The 18,905-nt window shown below is 39.6% G+C and overlaps 1 protein-coding gene across 1 annotated transcript; it reads right to left on the bottom strand.

Annotated features, from left to right (window-relative positions):
• Window positions 1-1,124: 1,124 nt before the first annotated feature.
• LOC140930783 (TNF receptor-associated factor 6-like) lies at window positions 1,125-17,947 on the bottom strand. The gene is made up of 6 exons (XM_073380499.1): window positions 17,733-17,947; window positions 7,728-7,791; window positions 7,059-7,160; window positions 5,936-6,010; window positions 5,766-5,843; window positions 1,125-3,554 (listed from the first exon to the last, which is right to left on the bottom strand). The coding sequence occupies exons 1-6, from the start codon at window positions 17,900-17,902 to the stop codon at window positions 2,655-2,657; spliced, it is 1,389 nt and encodes a 462-aa protein (XP_073236600.1). The 5' UTR covers window positions 17,903-17,947; the 3' UTR covers window positions 1,125-2,654.
• Between the last annotated feature and the right edge of the window lie 958 nt (window positions 17,948-18,905).

The raw sequence follows: 18,905 nt of genomic DNA, 5'->3' as shown, positions 1-18,905 counted from the left end.
AAAGGTGAAAACGGCAATTTCGAGTACAAAGAAGACAAAGCAACAACGCAAATATTTCATTTAAATACAAAAACTATTGAAAATAAGCATTTCATTCATTACCTCAAACCATTTCCGCAGACTTTTTCCGTTTGTTTTTGCAATGCCAACATCTTAACACAATTATCAGTGTTTTCTTATTCTTGTCCAAGGCTTCAGTGCTTGTATATTTTCAAGAATCTATGCGTTGATTGTTTCCAATACAAACTTTCAGCAGTTTGGTCGTACATTTTCCCTTTAAATGGCCCAGACAAGAAGCCAAACAAACCAGCAGCAGAACAAAACGACATTCACAGCAACAAGAAGACCAAGAGTGTTCGCCGACGAACCGCCGTCAGCCAACGAAACCTTTTTTTTTTTGGTGCGTTGTCAGAGGGACTTTGTGCTGATTGGCTAGTTTGCATTGCCTATTGTAGTTTCTGGCATTTGATTAGCTCAGACCAGCTGTCCTATTTTTCTTAAATTGGACAGTTTGCCTATTTGTAAAGGAAAGCCGTATCTGAAACTATCCAAGTTAATCCTTAATTGGACAGTTCGTAAAAATTAAAGGATAATAGCTTTGCTGAGAATATCGGATTAACTAAAAGCTATATAATTAGCTATATTAATGTTGTTAATGTTCAAGCCCCTCAATGGGCCTGCCCCTTCGTACTTGCAGAATCGTTTTATACCCTGCCACACTGAAGTTGCAAAACTGATTTCAAGCTTTCTTCCAAAACCATGTAATGATACTGCAAGCGAAGTTTCTTTTATAGCGGTTTCAAGATCTTGTCTAGCTAGTTATAATTACTGTAAAAATGAAAGAATTACCTCGTTCAGTCAATTCAAAAGGGGTATAAACTGGTTAGCCTCGGTCGCCAACAAACGACAGTCATTTTGAATTAGTTAGGTACGCGTGCGTCCTCTTTTTATTCACATTACTCCAATAAACCATATATATGTATGTATGTAATGTAATGTAATGTCGTGGATTAGAGGACAACAATTCGGCTTTTAACAATTTCAAAGTTTTTTGTTTATTGTTGTCATAGTAATATCGATTTTACTTAAAACTACATTTTCACAAATTTCAATCAATAGCCAATCACTGGTGATAATTTTATAGCGATCTGACAAGGAAAAAGCCACTTTTGAGGCGATCGAAAAATATCGGTATGGCCTCTGAAAAACTGTATCGAAACACCTTAAGGTGGTTCTTGTATCTTCTGAACATTTCACAACAAAAGACACTCCTGGTTAATTAAATAAACAAAAAATTTCTTTTCTTTTAAAACTCAACCCAATCATAAGCTCGAATAACAATGAAACTGTTCACAGGCTAAGAACAAAGAAACATATGAATTATAGTGCTGACACATTCCTCAGTAAAGCTTTTTGACGTTCTCGTTGCCGTCGCCGTCTTACTTCATAGTTCCTACGATGAGGTGAAAGTACCTTTCTAGGTCCCCCGTCGTTTTCGTTATATCTTTTCCTCATTAACACTACCAGTTAAACGCATTATGAGAAGTTAAAAGTGTGTAATTACGTGTTGAAGTTATATTTGACAGTCAACATCAAATGCATGTACTTGCCATTGAAGAGCTTAGAAAAACGTAGAATCATGATGTAACACTACCGCATTAAAAAACTAATTTTCTTGGCCCAACAGTGGTCGTAATAAAGGGTTCCGCTCTGAAACCTTCAGTACCAATGACGGCGCTCAGAATCTGAACACAAGTCAAGAGGACCAACTTAAACCCGACAAAAACAGTGTCATATGTTCAACAAAGTGCCGAATGTTAACAAACTCTGTGAGAGATCAATACACGAGTGGGCGCAGTTCCTCGGCATGGTCCTTCCAAATGTAAGATAGTTCGAAGCATGCAACACATTCAGTACCACTAGTCAAAAAATCTGAATCCAAGTCATGAGAACCAACTTCAACCGAAGAAACAGTGTCTCACTTCAAAATAGCGAAGAATGTTTAAAAACACTTTGTGAGATTTCAATACGCGAGTGGCCGCAGTAACTCGGCATGGTCCTTCCAAATGTAAAATTGTTTAAAGCAAGTGATGCCTTAGGTGACAATATTCAGAATCTGAATCCGAGTCATGAGGACCAACTTAAACCCGACAAAACAGTGTCGCATATCCAATACAGAGAAAGTCAGTCAAAAAACTTTGTGAGATATTAATATACGATCGGGCGCGGTATCTCGAAACGGTCCTTCCAAGTACACTCAATACCAATAGTTGGAATCGAAATCTGAGAGAAGGCTCTGTGAGTCATGAGGACCAACTTCAATCCTGAGAAACAAGGTGTCGCATTCAACGTATCGCCTTGTGAATAAGACCTTGTGAAATATCAATCTGGGAACTCCCATGAGTTCGGGATCTTCTTCACTAATACGTCGGCCAGAAAAACGCCAGGGCGTTTGCTCTAAGACTACCAATTGTAGCTGTCAGAAAATGAATCCGATTCAAAAGGGCCAGCTTAAACCCGAAGAAATAGTGTCTCGTGTTTAACACAGCGCAGAATGTAAAGAAGATTGGTAAGATATCAATGCATGTGTGCGCATAGTACTGACCTCAGCATGGTCCTACCAAGTGTAAAATTGTTCGTAACAGTTTATACGTTCAATACCAATCGTCGTAATCGGAATACGAGTTATCACTCTGTGAGTCATGAGGACCCACATCGACCTTCAGAACCAAGGTGTCGTTTTCGAGGTACCGCCTGGTAAATAAAACCTTGTGAGATATCAATCTGTCAATTCCGTCAAGATCGGGATTTTCTTCACTAGTAGGTCGGCCAGAGAAGCGCCAGGGCGTGTTCTCGGTGTTCAAGATCCCCACCTCGTTTCTCCTCTTTGACAGGTCATATTGTTGGTCGATCACCGTAAATGTAACTTGCTGTCGAAAGGGCCAAGGAAGAATGGGATCGTACTGGCCTTTCATGATACCAACAAAAACCGACACATACCTGTTCCTTTGCGTTTGGTCGCCATCTGGATATAGGCGAAGAGATAGCTTGTAGCCCCTTTTTTCTGTGTAGAATTCATTATATATCCTCGGTACGATTCCCTCCCGCGCTAACTGTAAGACTTCGTTAAAACCAGTTATCTTCCACACAAATGGAGATGTCTCATTGGTCAATCTTCTTATCTCTTTGGCCTGAAAATCCACCTTTGAATCCAGCTCTGATATGGCAGCTGCCCATTCTCTCCTATGAGTTACAACCACTGAATTAAGAGAAGATGAAAGTTCTCTTTTTTGTGCATCTAATTTCGAATCCAGGGAAGAATTGGCAGCTGTCCACTCTCTCTTCTGAGTATCCACCTTTTCACTGAGAGTTGTGATTTCTTGCTTTTGGGCTTCAATCTTTGCGTTCAGGGAATAATTAGACGTTTTCAATTCTTCCACTTGCTTCTGAAGTGCGTCAAGCTTCTCAGTTGTTTCTTTAAATGTTGAACAGGTAAAAGCCAGATGGAGACTCGTTGTGGACTGAAGATGAGCTTCAATTTCTTTTCTCTGAATCTGATGATTGACATTGGAGAATAAAAGTAATTACTGACTCTGTTAAGTCCGTATAGTGACTTAAAAATGTCAGTATAAATATTTTTAAATCAAACGTCTATATAATGTTCAAAACAATACCGGAAACAATAAACCGTGCTAGAAATAAAATGTCTTGTTATTAAAGAAATTTTCTTTTAAATGAACAAATGTAGACTATTCATATAACTGCTTGCCTGATTTAATCTCCAAAACGCAAAACGAAAAAAAAACCTGCGCATCGATAAATTTTAGGAAGTAGTTGCACGCTACTTTAAGTCCCTGAGTGTTGATCCAGCCTCCTCAAAGGTTGGTACACAAGTAACTGAGCTAACCACTCTAAAGAAGTTGACTCTTTGCACATTGAACCGAAAGTACCCCTTCATGTAGCTTTACACTGCTTTTGTGGCCTCTCATAACACATCACTCCTGCATGCTGGTTTTAATATAGAGATCACTCAGGGGGTCCCCCCCCCCCCCCCCAAGAATAAATAATGTGTGCAGAAAAATTATTTACTACACAGTGTATATGTAAAACTGTGAAAGGTTTGAACCCAGGAGTCATTTCAAAAGTAGGTTGAGTTTGATCGTCCGGGTGAAGGTAGTACTGAATAGGATTGTTGTTGTTGACAGTGGCTGACGTTTCGACAACCTGTTCGGTAGTCATCTTCGGAGTCAAAGTGAGTTGTATCACGTCAGTTTATGGTATTATACTCTGGTTATTGATCTCATTGGTTAATTACGTCGCGATGTTTGTGGTCGTCTGTCAGTTAAGCCGTGATGTTATTGGCTATGAAGACTCGTAATCAGTAACTGGTGCGTTTCGATCCGTCTATTGTCACAGTTAAACAGTCGTCTATTGTTAGTCAAATTGTCAGTTATCCAGTCGTTCGCTCGTAGTTAGTTTTGCTTGATCTCGTCAATACGTCGTTTGTACGGCGCTGGTAACTGTTGGCTACGATTCAGTGGTGTTTGCTCTAAGTTAGTAAACCAACTTTCTAAAGTAAGACGTTGATAGTACAGTGGAACCCCGCTCTACGGATACCCGCTTAATACGGACACCCGCTTTATACGGACACCGGTCAATACGGACAACGGACACTTTTCTGGGTCCCGAGTCACAAACTCTCATATATTGTCAACCCCGCTTTACGGACACTGGTTATCTGCACACTGTCTATTTTCATTGTCACAATTATGTGATAATTATAGACATTGTACCCTGTTCAAATAATGACAGATTTTTACGGGTGAATAAAATTTTAGTACAGTACTTTAAAAAAACAGTAACAAAGTAGCGTGGCATATTTGATTTTGAACAGTCTGTCTTTCCTCCAGTGTTTGACTCTTGTACTACGTTTAGTCTTTTGATAAAGTTTTCTGCCTCCTGTTACACACGTTTCACTTCCTTGGCTTTTTGTTGCAGTCATTGCTCTTAAAGTAAAGTCACAGACTTTTTCAATAACGATACTACAATACTTAAAAGATTTTACTCTGAGACTATGATAAATGATCGTGAGGTTTCTTTAGGATGAACTTGTTACTGTTACAGTTAAGAAATTAAACAAAGTTTTCTCGTAAAACTGTCTGCTTTGGTCTTCATATAGATAAAACATGTGTTCCTGACGTTTTCTCTGAGAGCCCGCTTAATACGGACACCCGGATAATATGGACACTATGGCATGTCCCCTTGGTGTCCGTATTAACCGGGTTCCACTGTAGTCTGTAGAATACGTTATACATGTCGCACAGTCCCAGTCAATTTGATGTTTCGTCTTTAAATGGTGCTCAGCAATGTGATTGTTGACGTCACCATTCCTCGTCGCTTGTTTGTGTTTGTCAGTCGCGTGCTTAGGTTTCTGCCGGTTTCACCAATGTAAGAAGCCTGGCAGTCGCAGCATTTGATCTTGTATACTTCTCCCTGTCTGTCCTCCGGTTTGCTTTTGTCCTTGACATTAGTAAGCAGTCGCCGTAAAGTGCTTATCGGTTTGTGTGCAACACGTATATTGTAAGGTTGTAATATACGTGCAATAGTTTCAGAGGTGCCTCTTATGTACGGTATAGTCGCTGTTGTAACAGGGCCAGATAGTTGTATGTCAAATTAAACATGTTACGGTGTATATAAGCGTATGTCATTGATTCCACACCTTGATTTCACAGTTGTACCCATATTATAGCGCAGATTACTCTTACCTTTTTGGTACAGCCCATCGACGCATAAGGACAGGAGATGGCTGTTAACGGACACTCATTGTCAATGTGAGATTCGATCTAAAGACGTGTCAAATAAACAGTTTACGAAATACAGGGGCACAATTTTGATGTACATAAAAGTTGTATGTCAAATTAAACATGTTACATACCTGTTTGCGAACGACACATGATCCACAACCATTTGGACATTCCACAAGTTTACTTTCACAGTGAACAAGGTGATCCTGAGGGGAGGATAAATTCAGCTCTGTCAACAATCGATCGCAATCCGTTGTCTTACGGTGTAACGAACTCAACCAGAGCCAACAGTATTATACTGGCGGGGCAACTAATCATGATTGATAGCAGTCAAATACTACGTTTTTTTACATTTCAAATGTCAGTTGTCAAGCTACCGATGATGTATTGTATTGTACTATTCTGAGTTGTTTTTTTTTTTACTTGATTTAGTTCATTTATACTGAAAGGGACACAGTCAGATGATGCGCATGCGCTTTAGATACCATTTCTTAGTTGTGCACGCCACAAGACGCGGGTGAAACTCAGAAAGTGAGAAGCGTATCCGGAATACTCTAAACAAACCTTGTAGATATGAACTAGTTACAAGCCGAAATCGTGATAGACCCTAGGCCATTGGCCCTAGGTCATTGTCGAAGGTTCAGGGTCGAGAACGCTTGATTTTCCAAATATATGTAGCCTTTTCCATCGATTTTCCAAAAAATAAATGACGATTACTTGCTCGCCAAAGTTACTAATTCATTTCTTTTGTTACTTTTGGTAAACGAAAGCGATTTCTCCCGCCCCGCGTATTCGCGTTTCTCACCTCTTCTGTTCATGTTCCTTTGAATACTGTTTTTAACCAAATATGATAAAATAATGTAATAGGATGAGTAACAGTTTGCTCAAAAAGAGGTTTTCAGTAAAAGATCGAGGATCGAATGAAACACTAGGCAGGATTGAAGCGGATTTCTAGATGTATCCGACGTGTAGATTTGATTTTGGGTTGAGGTAAACGGTTTTCAAACTGGCTTAAGTAGTTTCCAGGTCAGCGCGGTCCTATAGCTGACTATGTCCCTTTAACACTTTGGCAAATAAATGTATGGTAGCATTTAAATTTTAATTCCAAATACAACTAGAGCAGACGATGAGGACCATTAAAATAACCAACTCTTATAAACTGTAAGATGATTTATGACATTACAGATATAAAATCAAAAGAATTGATATAGATTTACAGTTCATTATATGTAGTGTCTCTCTATTATCCTTCACCTTTTTCTCTCTCAGTTCTCCAGTCCAGTCACAAGCGGTACTTGGACATCTTATGAATAAGGACAGAATCTTCCTCCCAGTTGCTTTATCAGGGAAGACATCCTACAAAATGTAAATCGAAAATACTTTAAAAGTTTTATATCCATACATTCAAAACTTCTGAACACTACTGCAGATTCTGAAAATTGTTTGAATGACTTCCAGTGGGCTGAAACAAATGGGAACGAAAATGTATAACTTGCGAAATCGACCCCCAGTCGCCATCTGTATTGATAATACGCAATGGACCTCTATAATTCCAATTCGCAAACTACAAATTTTGAGTAGGCTTCGCAAATTACGAATTTCCACTCCGCTTTGCTATATTTAACGTATAACAGTAAGCCTTAGGTCATTCCTTTGACAATTAGTAAATACAAGAGTTATATACTGTATCCTGGTAGATGCAATAACATTTACAGTAGATCCTAATGTATATGTGCAACAGTAAAGGTACAATCGAATCGCGCTTTACGGACACCTCATTATTATGAACAGTTTGCTTTGTTCCTGGGGAAAGAAAAACCTTACATTTTCTCTAAATTCAATGCGCTAAATACGGACACCCCTCGACACTTTCTACGGCCCCCTCAGTGTCCGTATGAACGAGGTGTATCTTTTTATGTTTACCTTACGATCCACAAGCTCCTCTCTGTCTATAGGACAGCTGCATGCTTGTCGCTGACTTTCCTGTCTGTCAATATAAAATGCCAAAGAAATAATCATTATGTTCATAATGAGGTGGAGTACAATTCATGGACGAAAAATTTAGATAACTCCATTACCTTTAAGGTAGACGAAAAGGCTCGGGAAAAACTCTGTTTCTGCACACGTATACCCCCATAAAGTGCACCCTCCAAGAGACTATGGGATGTTAATATACAATAATGTGAATGCTACGCGCGCTGTTATTGGTCACTGCCCATGATCTATTTAATAAAGTACAGATACATGGATGACGTCATGGGAAACTTGTTTTTCTTTGTTTTGTTCAAAACGGAGAGCGTTTTTGAAAATGGTGTGAGATTACTTCGGATTCAGCAGGTGAAAGCCTCGAAGAAATTTTAGCATGAGCTATTTACAAAGAAGAAATATGAAGTTAACGGAGACGAAAAGAGTTCTTGACAACATTAGAATGCCTAAACTGCTAGAAGTTTTAACAACAGTTGCTTCGAGAGACTCGCAGTTTTGCAAAATGTTTTCGCGACTATTCTGCCGCTTTGCGCAAGTGAAGGCGTTGAAAAACTTTTCAGAGAAACTGTATACCATTAAGGTAAAGAAGAAAAGAAGAAGCAGAGGCGAAAAGTAGCGTTTGGGATTTAGAAATGCCTAAACTAGCACAAATCAGGCCCTCCAACAGGCAAGCATATGCAGTTAGTTTTTTCTTCCCTCCCCATTGTATAAAACGTAGTTATTAAAGTGAAATGGTTATGAAACCCTTTAGACTCTTTTGTTGTATGTTTTTGTTAGCTTTTTTAAACCTGATCGTGCACAACGTTCAACAGCATTCCTATCTTTTTGAACTTACCGACCAATAAAAATATCACATTAATTTATTCAGTCACAAATTTGTGAACAAAAAGAAAAGGATTGTACACGGCCAGGGAGCTTTTAACATGACCTACAGCACCGTTGTTTTCAACTTTGATGATTACCGGCTTTCCTAACCAGTCTAGTTTACTAACTATGTATAAAACAAATAGATTACATGTTGCCGCGGGTCTGTTCAGTAGGGACTTTACGAACCAGAACGTGACGCAACCTGAAACGTCACCGGAAGTACATTGCTCACAAAGTGCCTAATTGCGCATGCTTGGCGTTGAACTGCAACGCGTCTTCTTCACGTTCAGAACAAGAGGTTTGCACTTGCAGCGTTTCCAGAAAACGTGAATAGCTTCTGCTGAATTTGACCTAGAATTAAATTTACGTTTGCTACCTTATAGGCAAAGCTGTTTTTGTAAGTCCATGATAATGTTATTTATTGTAAAAAATACCAAACAAACATTTCAATTTGCCTTTTCGGTCAATTGGTTACCGCTATGATGAGTGGAAAACATGTAGACCCGCCAAGTTCGATACAAAAGTCGAAAACTGGCAAGTTAATTAGAAGATTCAATTTCCTGTCCTGCTTAACCAAAGATTAAAGTGAGTTTCAACTTTATATTTATGTTCTTCATTGAGAAGAAACTAAAACAGACTGTTCTTTTTTTCATACAGTAATGTGGTGTACTGGACAAGTGAACACGATGTCCTGTTATGCAAAGAGGTTGTTTCCGAAAAATCCGTTCAAAACAAGAAAGAGTTCGAAATTTGGGATAGAATAGCCAACACTTTGAAAATCTGTCCCAAGCCTGTCTTTGCTGTGGATAAAAGGTCCGTAAGGGATCATGTGGGTATTTTAATTAACAGAATCAAAAAGAAACTGAGGGCTGAGGAAAGGAGCTCGGACATCGCGCCGCCCTAGCCCACAGAACTTAAAAACTTGGTGGAAGAAATTATAGCCTGCGAAAGCATCCGTTTCTCCTCGCTCTTCGCCGCTGTGGACGTTTCGCGAGGAGGAACGTCTGCGACTCAGCGACAGAAATTCCATACTGATGACGTAAAATCTGTCCAGAATCCGGTCAGAAGCGCTGATTGGTCGACAGAGTAGTTATATTGTTTTAGTTATTGTTTACGAATGACAGACAAAAGACAAAAGGCCACAAAGGTCAAATGAAAACGCGAAGAATCTCTAACAAAATAGTCAATATTTGTGGAACATAGTCTTCTCTAGAAGAAGCATTTGAGTTTTGCTGGAGTTCGTTGGCAGATGAACACAACACTTCACCAAAATCAACCGGAAGACACGCAAAATTCGACAAATTTATATTTGGAACCCCATGACTACCGGATTTACTATGTAAACATTGATTTGCTTCATCAGTATGGAATTTCTGTCGCTGAGTCGCAGACGTTCCTCCGCGCAAAACGTTCCCAGCGGCGAAGAGCGAGGAGAAACGGATGTTTTCGCAGGCTAAAAAAATTATGGCTCTCGAAGAAACAGCTGATGGGGGAATGAAAGAGGACGACGAAAGTGTGAAGGGAAAGGCTGAAAAAGAGAAGGCAAAGGCCACAGATATAAGACTTAAAGCACTTGAGAAAGTGTCAGAGACGATGAAGAGACATTTAGGCAAAAATGATCAGGAGAAAGTACAGAAAAGAGAACGAAGAAGTGACAGCGAGACCATGTTGATCCTGTCCAAGAAAGCGGAAAAAGACCAGATACTTAAACTTAAGAAACTCCAACTGAAAAAAGAGCAGCACGATTTGGATGTAAAACGTCTACAGGCGAGCATTGATCAGCAACGCTAGTTTCAGCAACAACAAAGTGAAATGATGCGGCTAATGCAAGAACAACAACAACAGCAGCAACAGCAACTCTTGGCGTCACAACAACTGATGTTGAGGCAGCAACAAGACCAAACTAAAGCCACTGATGAGTTTGTTGGACAAACTTGTGAACAAATAGCCACCTAATTCACTTAAAATTCACAGTATTGCCGGTATAACTGTCCCTTGATTTTGAAAACCAGTTTGTATATTTTATTAACTATTGTCTTGGTTTTGACAAGAGTTGCCACCAACGTTTTCTGTCAGCGATCAATGTTTGTATTTCAACAGTGGCACCACATTTTTCTTGTGCCGACGAGCCCGCGTTATGCTATTTTCTTTCAGTATTGTTATCTCATTGGATGGTGACATATATACCTCTTATTAGCCGAGTTTTCGGTCCGTACTGTAAATTACTGACCGAGTTTTTTTCCATCGATTTATGTTCGCGCTTGGGCCGTAAATAGATGGAAAAAACGAGGATCCGTAATTTACAGTACGGATCGAAAAAACGAGGCTAATAAGATGTTTATTATATGGCTTCTTCCTCTTTGGGGGACCGGAAACAAGTGCAGGACGCACGATTTGACAGTCATTTGACAGGCGTCAAAAAAGAAAGTTTTTATTGGCGCACGAAAACAATAGCACATAACGAGGGCTTTCCGATAAAGTAAAACAAATTCGCCATGCCGAAAAAGTTTATTCGGTCAAAACTAAGAACACTGTAAGTTCAAGCTCTTTAATGAAACGCTGGAGTATTTTGGAAACCGGACACCGTCTGTCTAGAAGTCGTTTCCGTCTTTCCTCCGTTTGTCCTTGTCAACAAAACACTGCAAAAGGGAAAGAAGCTTTTCAAAGGTAAGTTTGTTGTCATAGTCGAAGGATTCGTTCGTTAATTGTTTTTGGGAAAACCTCTCTTTCTGCCAGTTCATTTTCGTCCTCAATTGTGATCTGCGTTAAAATTTTCAAACACTGACTAGAATTCTCTTCCTCGGTGAGGTTACGATTCAGTTTCTACATCAGCTTCGTTCTCATTAAAACAAAGCTAGGTTAAAATTTGGAAAGGCAAAGTCAACATCCTAGTCCTCAGGGTTTACAGACATATTTTAAAGTTTATTCGGTCAAAACTAAGAGCACTGTAAGTATTCACTCGTTAATGTGACGGTGGAGTCTTTTGAAAACTGGACATTATGTCTGGCTAGAACTTGCTTCTATCTTTCTTTCGTTGGTCTTTGAAAGAACACTGCAAATGGCAAAGAAGCTTGTCAAAATGATCGGGTGCAGGTATGTTTGTTATCATATTTGTCGAACGAATTACTCATTTTCCCTTAGGTAAAACATCTCGAATCTCTGCCAGTCTGACTAGAATCCTCTTCGGTAAGATTACGACTTAGTTTCTTCATCGCCTTCGTCCATAAATAAACACAGTTTGAAATGTTGAAGGCCAAAGTCAAAATCCAAGTCCTCAAGGTTGAGAGGCGTTTTATAACTTTATTTAAATCTTTTTTCAGAGGTAAAGAGATTTAGAGCTCCGAAATGAGTATTTTCTTTAAAAATTTTGGTCCGTATAGCAAGTTACGGACCGCAAATTGACCAATCGCATAGTGAAAACAGACTCAGCCATATAATAATAGAAAATACATTCTGGCTAGAATAGTTGAATAATTTGTTTGAAAATGTTTATTCGGCGGTTGCGTAAACTGCGATAAAATTCTGTATCTTCAGTATGCTATAAAAGAAACTAGTGATACTTTACGTATTCGAAAACAAGTTTTAAAAACTTTCTAGGATAAAAAGGGCTCGGGACTCTAGGGGAGGGAGTATGTTGAGGGGCTGATGAGGCAGACCTTTTCCCAAGAAAAACTGTAGGCCAAATATTAAGCTCACATTTCGATTTTTAAAATCTCTTTTTGGGGGTTAACAGTACTCTTCACTAAAATCAATTTAATGATTAAGATACAATCAAGCTGCATCGAAATAATGGTGAGTTATACTTCAGTGCCAAGGCTGTGGTCATTAAAAACTAAAAAGCAGGGAAAGAGGTGGGGGCGGGTGGTCAGTAGGTTAGCGTTGCAATTTTATGTTATTGCATTAGATTCGATATATTTTTCTATTACTTTTCCTCCTTCCCCGTTGTGTTTTAATGACCACAGTGCAAATCTATGGCTGTATAACCTTTTGAAAATGAGTAATAATTGCAGAATACCACCATTAAGGATCCTGAGTCTTGTGCACGTGTTCTCTTTGGTAGTTTGAACATGGGAATGTACTGTCACAATAAAATGATCTGAAATTGGGGAGATGACATTCTGCAATCTAGTCAAAAGAGAATTACTAACAAGTAAGTAGCTGAACACTGTTATATCCAGAGGTCATGAATTTGGGTCTCTCTGCATTGCATAGGACTTCAGAAACCTAACTGAAATAGTCCTGGATTTGGGGTGGATCTGTTTCAAAAAACTTAGAAGTACTTGATTGATAAAGACAACTGTGAGAGTCTCTTGAGAGTGCACACACAACGTACATTTTGCCAACAGGCTTTAAGCCAATTTTTAAGTTTTTCTTGAAATCTAGGAATGCAAAAATGGTTCACAATGTCCACAAATAGCCATTCTACCAAAACTCTGGCTTGGCTCATGGCCTTGTTGAACTGTTGCTCTGCCGGTGTCAAATGAGCGCCTTTGAAGGGCCTTTGTAAATGGACACGCAAAGGGTGTACCATCTGGTGCAAACGAGTGATGCGATAATTCTTGCACAAGTCCTGAGTCCACTACATACCACTATCGTGTCTCCTGTCGTCGACGGCACCAAACAGACTTGTGATAAGCCCATTTGGTGCAACTACGGACTGAAACTTTATCCTATGCACCTTTTATGTCTGTTACAGAGAGATTTCTCTGGTTTTGATCTCGCTTACATAAGGGTCTCACTGTTCCGTCTATGAAACCCCAACAGTTTTCTAGTAGAGCTCCTTTATCATGTATAGTGGCAGCAAAATGACGGAGACGGTCCCTAGAAAGCCATGGCTGATTTAAACCTGCGAGAAGGTGGCTATATTCATCGAATAAATAGTCCATCATTCGGTTTGGAATCATGCAAAGTTGTGGAACTGGTCTTTCGAATCGAGCTACCATATCTGCAAATCTACATGGGTATGCAAAACGCATCAACAACAGACTTAAACTGTTCCATCCATAAGAACGCCATTGGGGCATTTCATTATGTCTGGAATATCAAGAACTTCTCCGAGTAAATAAACATTGTTCTTGAAAAAACGAAACTCGGCCTTACACTCATCATCTGTCATAGAATCAAGAATGAAGCGACCATACTTCCAATAAGGAAATTCGAGCTTTTCAGGAGAATGTAAATCGTACGACAGGGCAAACTTTGTATCATCAATGCTTCCATCTTGATAGGCAAACAATAAAGCTACCCTTTCCTCTCTGGATGTTGCCATTTATGATGTATAACACCAGCTTTAAAAAGAAAATGTGTTTTGCGGAGTTTAAAGGATTTGCACTGCTCTGCCGCAGTCGTCGCGTTCGCATCCATAACTCCACCAACCTTAAGCCGGTTTAGGTGGACGGCGACATAGAGGACGGTGACTTTGGCCGCGGAGGCTTGGGGAGGGAAGACGTTTACTTGGCGAGAGAAACAAGCTTTAAGTTTCAGTAGAGGTGAAGGTCGAAGACTTTTTCAACTTTGTTTGAGGTTCGAGAGAATGAGTTCCCTGAAAGAGATCTGTACAGCCCCCAAAATGATCCCCAACCCCGTTATGATCCCCAATTCGACCCTGAACGGATGATACCGAACCTGAGATGATCCTCATTTCTGTGCACGTCGACCCCGAAATGATCTCCAATTAATTCTTGGAATGGAATGGTATTCCGTCACGGAATTATTACAAGTCTTTTGCAGCGTTTATTTTCTTGATTCGCATTTTACATTTCACTACTAACAGCTACATTGTATTTGATTTTTTAGCGCTGTTGTCATCTAATCGCCTTTATGTCTACTTTTGCATCTTCAAAATCACATTAAAATTGTAAAAGTGTTAAAACACTATTTTTAAAATTCATTATCCCAGGCATGCACTTAACATTATTTTTAGAATTTAACATCCATGCAGTTTTCTCTATAACCCGGCTATAATCACCTAAGTAATCGCGCCTTGCACTAATGACGTCACAAATTTCTGGTCCCTGCTGTGACTCAGACATTGAACCGAGTGTAGCTAAATGTCGTAGGTCGTGGGTCGTGGGTAGAGGTCGTGGGTCGTGGGTGTGGGTGTGGGTAATTATCGTGGAGAAAAAAAACGACTTCCAAAAAAGAAATAAAAACTAAAAAATTAAATAGCAAAAAGTTGTAAAATTCATGAAACGAAAATCTCCGCGTACATACCAGTCCACCCCTTCCCCGCGGTCAGCAAAGCAAATAACCGAATCCTCTAGTACAAACGGACACTAAAAATACATTTAGGTGAAAAATAAAAGAAACTCCGTGTACTATGTAAACCTGAAGTAGGCTATACAAAAACTGGAGAGTGAACTGCTTTTTCTCAAAGATGTCAACATTCGTGACTGAAACGTCCTTTCAGTTTAAGGAGTGATATTTCGAATCGTTACAGCAAAGATTTTGCACACAAAACGAAACAGAAAGTAATCGAGAAAATTGTATTTCCGTACGGCATTAAAATTTACATAATAGTCTCGCCTTAACTAGAAAGGTTGGGAATGAAGGTGGTTCCTTCGTAAGGTAAGAGACCTAAAACGTCTTTTTAAAAATATGAAATACCTAAAAATTGTCCTTTTTCCCTTCCCTTTGTCACGGTGATCGCATTCCATCGTGTTAAAAAATCTCTACTGATCATTGGAATTGTAGATCGAATAAAGAAAAATAGTGAGCAGCTATTTCCATTCAGCGAGTCCGCGCACAAGTTAAGCAGCTTAAATCGGAAATTCTAAAGGTCTTAAGGATTCAAATGCTTGCGCTAGCATAACGCTGTCTTGACCACTGTCAACGAGCAAGGTCTTATTTCTTGAAACGCCAAAGACCGGCGCCGTATTAATTTTCTTACCGAGATCAATGACTTTTTGCAAAATCGACAATGAGGCTCGCGCTCCATTTCACTCTGTTTTCAGATGGCTCAAAACACCGCTCATTTCCCTTTAATTTTCCCACGCGCGAAATTGATTGACAGATAACGATCTTACTGACAGATGATCGGCAGGATGATTACAAGAGGGCGGAATAGCGGCCTCAATGTTTGTCTACAGGCTCTGTCCCACCCTTTCCCTTCCCTTTCCTCGCTATTTTTTTTCCCAAAAAGAGAGCCTGTTCACAGGCTATGAAACTGAGAATGTTTTGATCAAAGCTGTGGAAATCGAACTGAATCAGAGCATGGAACCTTGCGTTTTCTGTTTTTATCTCACCTATTATAAGGAATATGTCTGAAAATCTTCATTATGAAACGGTAGATTTCAAAGAGCTACACAACGACGAAGAATACCATTGATCGAAAATATACATAGCAGGGGTAGCTGTCGTGTCAACTATTACATATAACTGTGAAGCGATTTCCGTCACGCGTGTCGACATGAAATCAGTTTAAAAAAGCAAAATAATGAGTGTCGGAGATCTCGCAGATTTGTCCATAAACGTGGGAAATAGCGAATTAAAGGACGAATATTTTCACAGATGTGTCAGGCGAGTATATAGGCGATAATTTTTTTTTGTTTTTTTTTGGAACTCGAAGTACAACTCGAAGTCCAACTCGAAGTCTAACTCGAACTCGAATCCCAACTCCAACATATACGACTTAAACTGTTTTGTGTTCAAGCGATTTACCTGATGCACAATGATTGCCCTTTACAATAATTGAAACCCTGTGGTTCATTCATATAATACTGTACTTCTCCGTTACATTTACAGTGTACGTATTCGAAAGTAAAAGTGCCCAGATATTGCGTAGACGACCGAACGGAACCGAATTTATAACTGGGCGTGCGGTGCAGCCCAGTAAATAGTACGCTGGACAGAACTGTTCTGGATGAACGTTTTAAGATACAAAAATAAAACAAGCCAAGGAACGAACCCTCATAATATTTGGTTTCTTTAAACGTTTTTTTTTTTTAAATTCCACACATAGAAAAATATTTTCATGTTGATCACGCAGGGAGGGCTTGCGTTAAGGCGTATCTAAATTTGGTAACGAAATCACAAAAGTATAGTTAGGCAAAATCACGTGATTTCTAAAAAAAACACAAATCAAATGTTTTTCATTGAAATCAAAGTGTTGTTTGTTAGTTAAGGATATCGTCTTCAAATGAATCTCACAGGGAAGACAACTTGGAACGAGTCATTGACATGCAGCACTATAATCCTTTGATACATCAGCATTTTGGAGAATCATTACTCAAAGATACAGGTTGTAATGCTACTACCGAAGAACCAAAAGGCAAAGCGAACAGAGTTGTTTTAAGCTCGTGGGAAAGTGGCAACCTCCTCGGAGAAGAGCCCAGAAATATGGTCCAGTAACTATTCAAGAGGCCCAAATAGCAGTGTTTGAAGTTTTTGAACGATTACGCTCCAACACACCAGCATTTCGTGGCTGCTACGAAGCGCGAGCACCGGGCCGCCATCTTCAAAACAGATGGAAGACCGATCCAGTGGAGGACGACAGACGAAAGTCTAAAGAAAGTGCTGTATTTCAGGGGTCAAAAAAATTGTAGACTGCCCGTTAAGTTTTCTTCCTTTCTCCCGTCGAATTATTTTCAAAACATCCAAAAACACGTCACGGTACTCTTAACACAACAACGGTTTGTTTTCATTTGAGTTGACTTTCCTCGAAATCATGTGACATTTTGTCCCTTTGTGATTTACCAAGTTTGGATATGCCGTAACACAAGTCCTCCTGGCGTGATACCATTAAATTATTTTTCCATGTGTGGAATTGAATAAAGTTTAAAAGAGAAAAATATAATTGAGGTTCTTTGGCTTGATTTACTTTTGTATAGTAAAATGTCAATCCAGCCGACTTACTATCTACTTACTATCTGTTCAAATATGCAAATATTGTCTAGAATTTTCTATTGCTTGAGACGGCAGGAAGTTATAATGCATAGTCCGATGTCCATGTTTACCCCCACGCCAAAAATGAAAAACATCGCCTAGTAAGACCTTCTTTACGTCTTTACTTTCCTGCGATATTTTTTTTACAACCATGCGGCCAAATGAGATAACAAAATGATATGTTGAACGTACCTTGACATGTGTCCCTCCAGGCATTCTTTACAAAATCTATGGCCACATCTGGTCAAAACCGGTTCTCGTATAGCCACATAACAAATTGAACATTGCAGATCTTCGTCAATAGGGTTCACAAAGTCCTCATCATAACCACAGGGTATCTCACTGTTGCCTTCCGCCATCATTCGAGGCTTACTAACGCACTGGCACCGTTCTCCAGCTGCTGGCGATCGTTTGCTTTTCCATCGACCATGCGCGTCCACGTGACGCCAAAAAGTCAAGTGACATCACTTCCTCCTGTATGCCACTGCTTTTCTGGGGTATTTTAATTGAAAATGATAATAATCATAAAAAGCAAATGGCTTTAAAATGAACAAGAATCGCCGGACGGCCATTTAACTGGGCGGTCAAGGGGAGATTTTTTCTGAGGGAAGGGGGCGGTTGTACACACCCAGGCTACAAGTCGAGCTCAAATTTTTTCACGAGCGCGAAGCCCGAGCGGTAGATGTTTTTTATGTTTTCTGCGGAAAAAGCGAGCGAGAAAGCGAAAGCTTCGCGCTGGGGCCAACTACCGGAACTGAAAATGATAAGCGACGGACTTTGAGAAAGTCTATTACAGGCAGGGAAGACAGTTGCTTTTCACTTCTCGCCATGGTCACGCGTTGATCACGCTCTACGTCCAATTTTTATGCTCTGTTTGGTCAAAATTGACAGGTGGGTTCGTGCGGAGCGGAAAATTTGTGCAGCATTTTGAAACTCGTTTACCTTGACAGCTGAAGGTGACAGAGTTTTCGTGTCATCCTGTCATGTTTTTAACTGTTAGCTTTGAGCGATTTTCTTGTCTCGAGTTCATCTTTGAAAATAGCAAACACCGTGAAGCGGGCTTTAAACATAAACTTGAGCTTTAAGATTCAGGATTTTTAGAGACACTTTAATACTTGTATTCATGAATGAAAATTGTTGTCTCTGCATGTTTCACCAGAAACCCATAAGGGGTTGAAACGTGTAACTCGCGTTCAATGTTCGTGAATATTCACTTTTACCATATTTGGAAACCTTAGTGACGGATATCCATTTTCAACAAAATGGCTGCTGCGCGATTACCATGCATGCAGATGTTTTAAGACAAGAGTTCTGCATTTCAAGGTTAAAAATACAGCGTTAAAAGACAAAAAATGGACAGGGAAA

The sequence above is a fragment of the Porites lutea genome, chromosome 3 (genome assembly GCF_958299795.1).
Source record: "Porites lutea chromosome 3, jaPorLute2.1, whole genome shotgun sequence".
In the NCBI taxonomy this organism is placed as follows: Eukaryota; Metazoa; Cnidaria; class Anthozoa; order Scleractinia; family Poritidae; genus Porites; species Porites lutea.
This window is presented reverse-complemented; position numbering and strand designations above follow the sequence as displayed.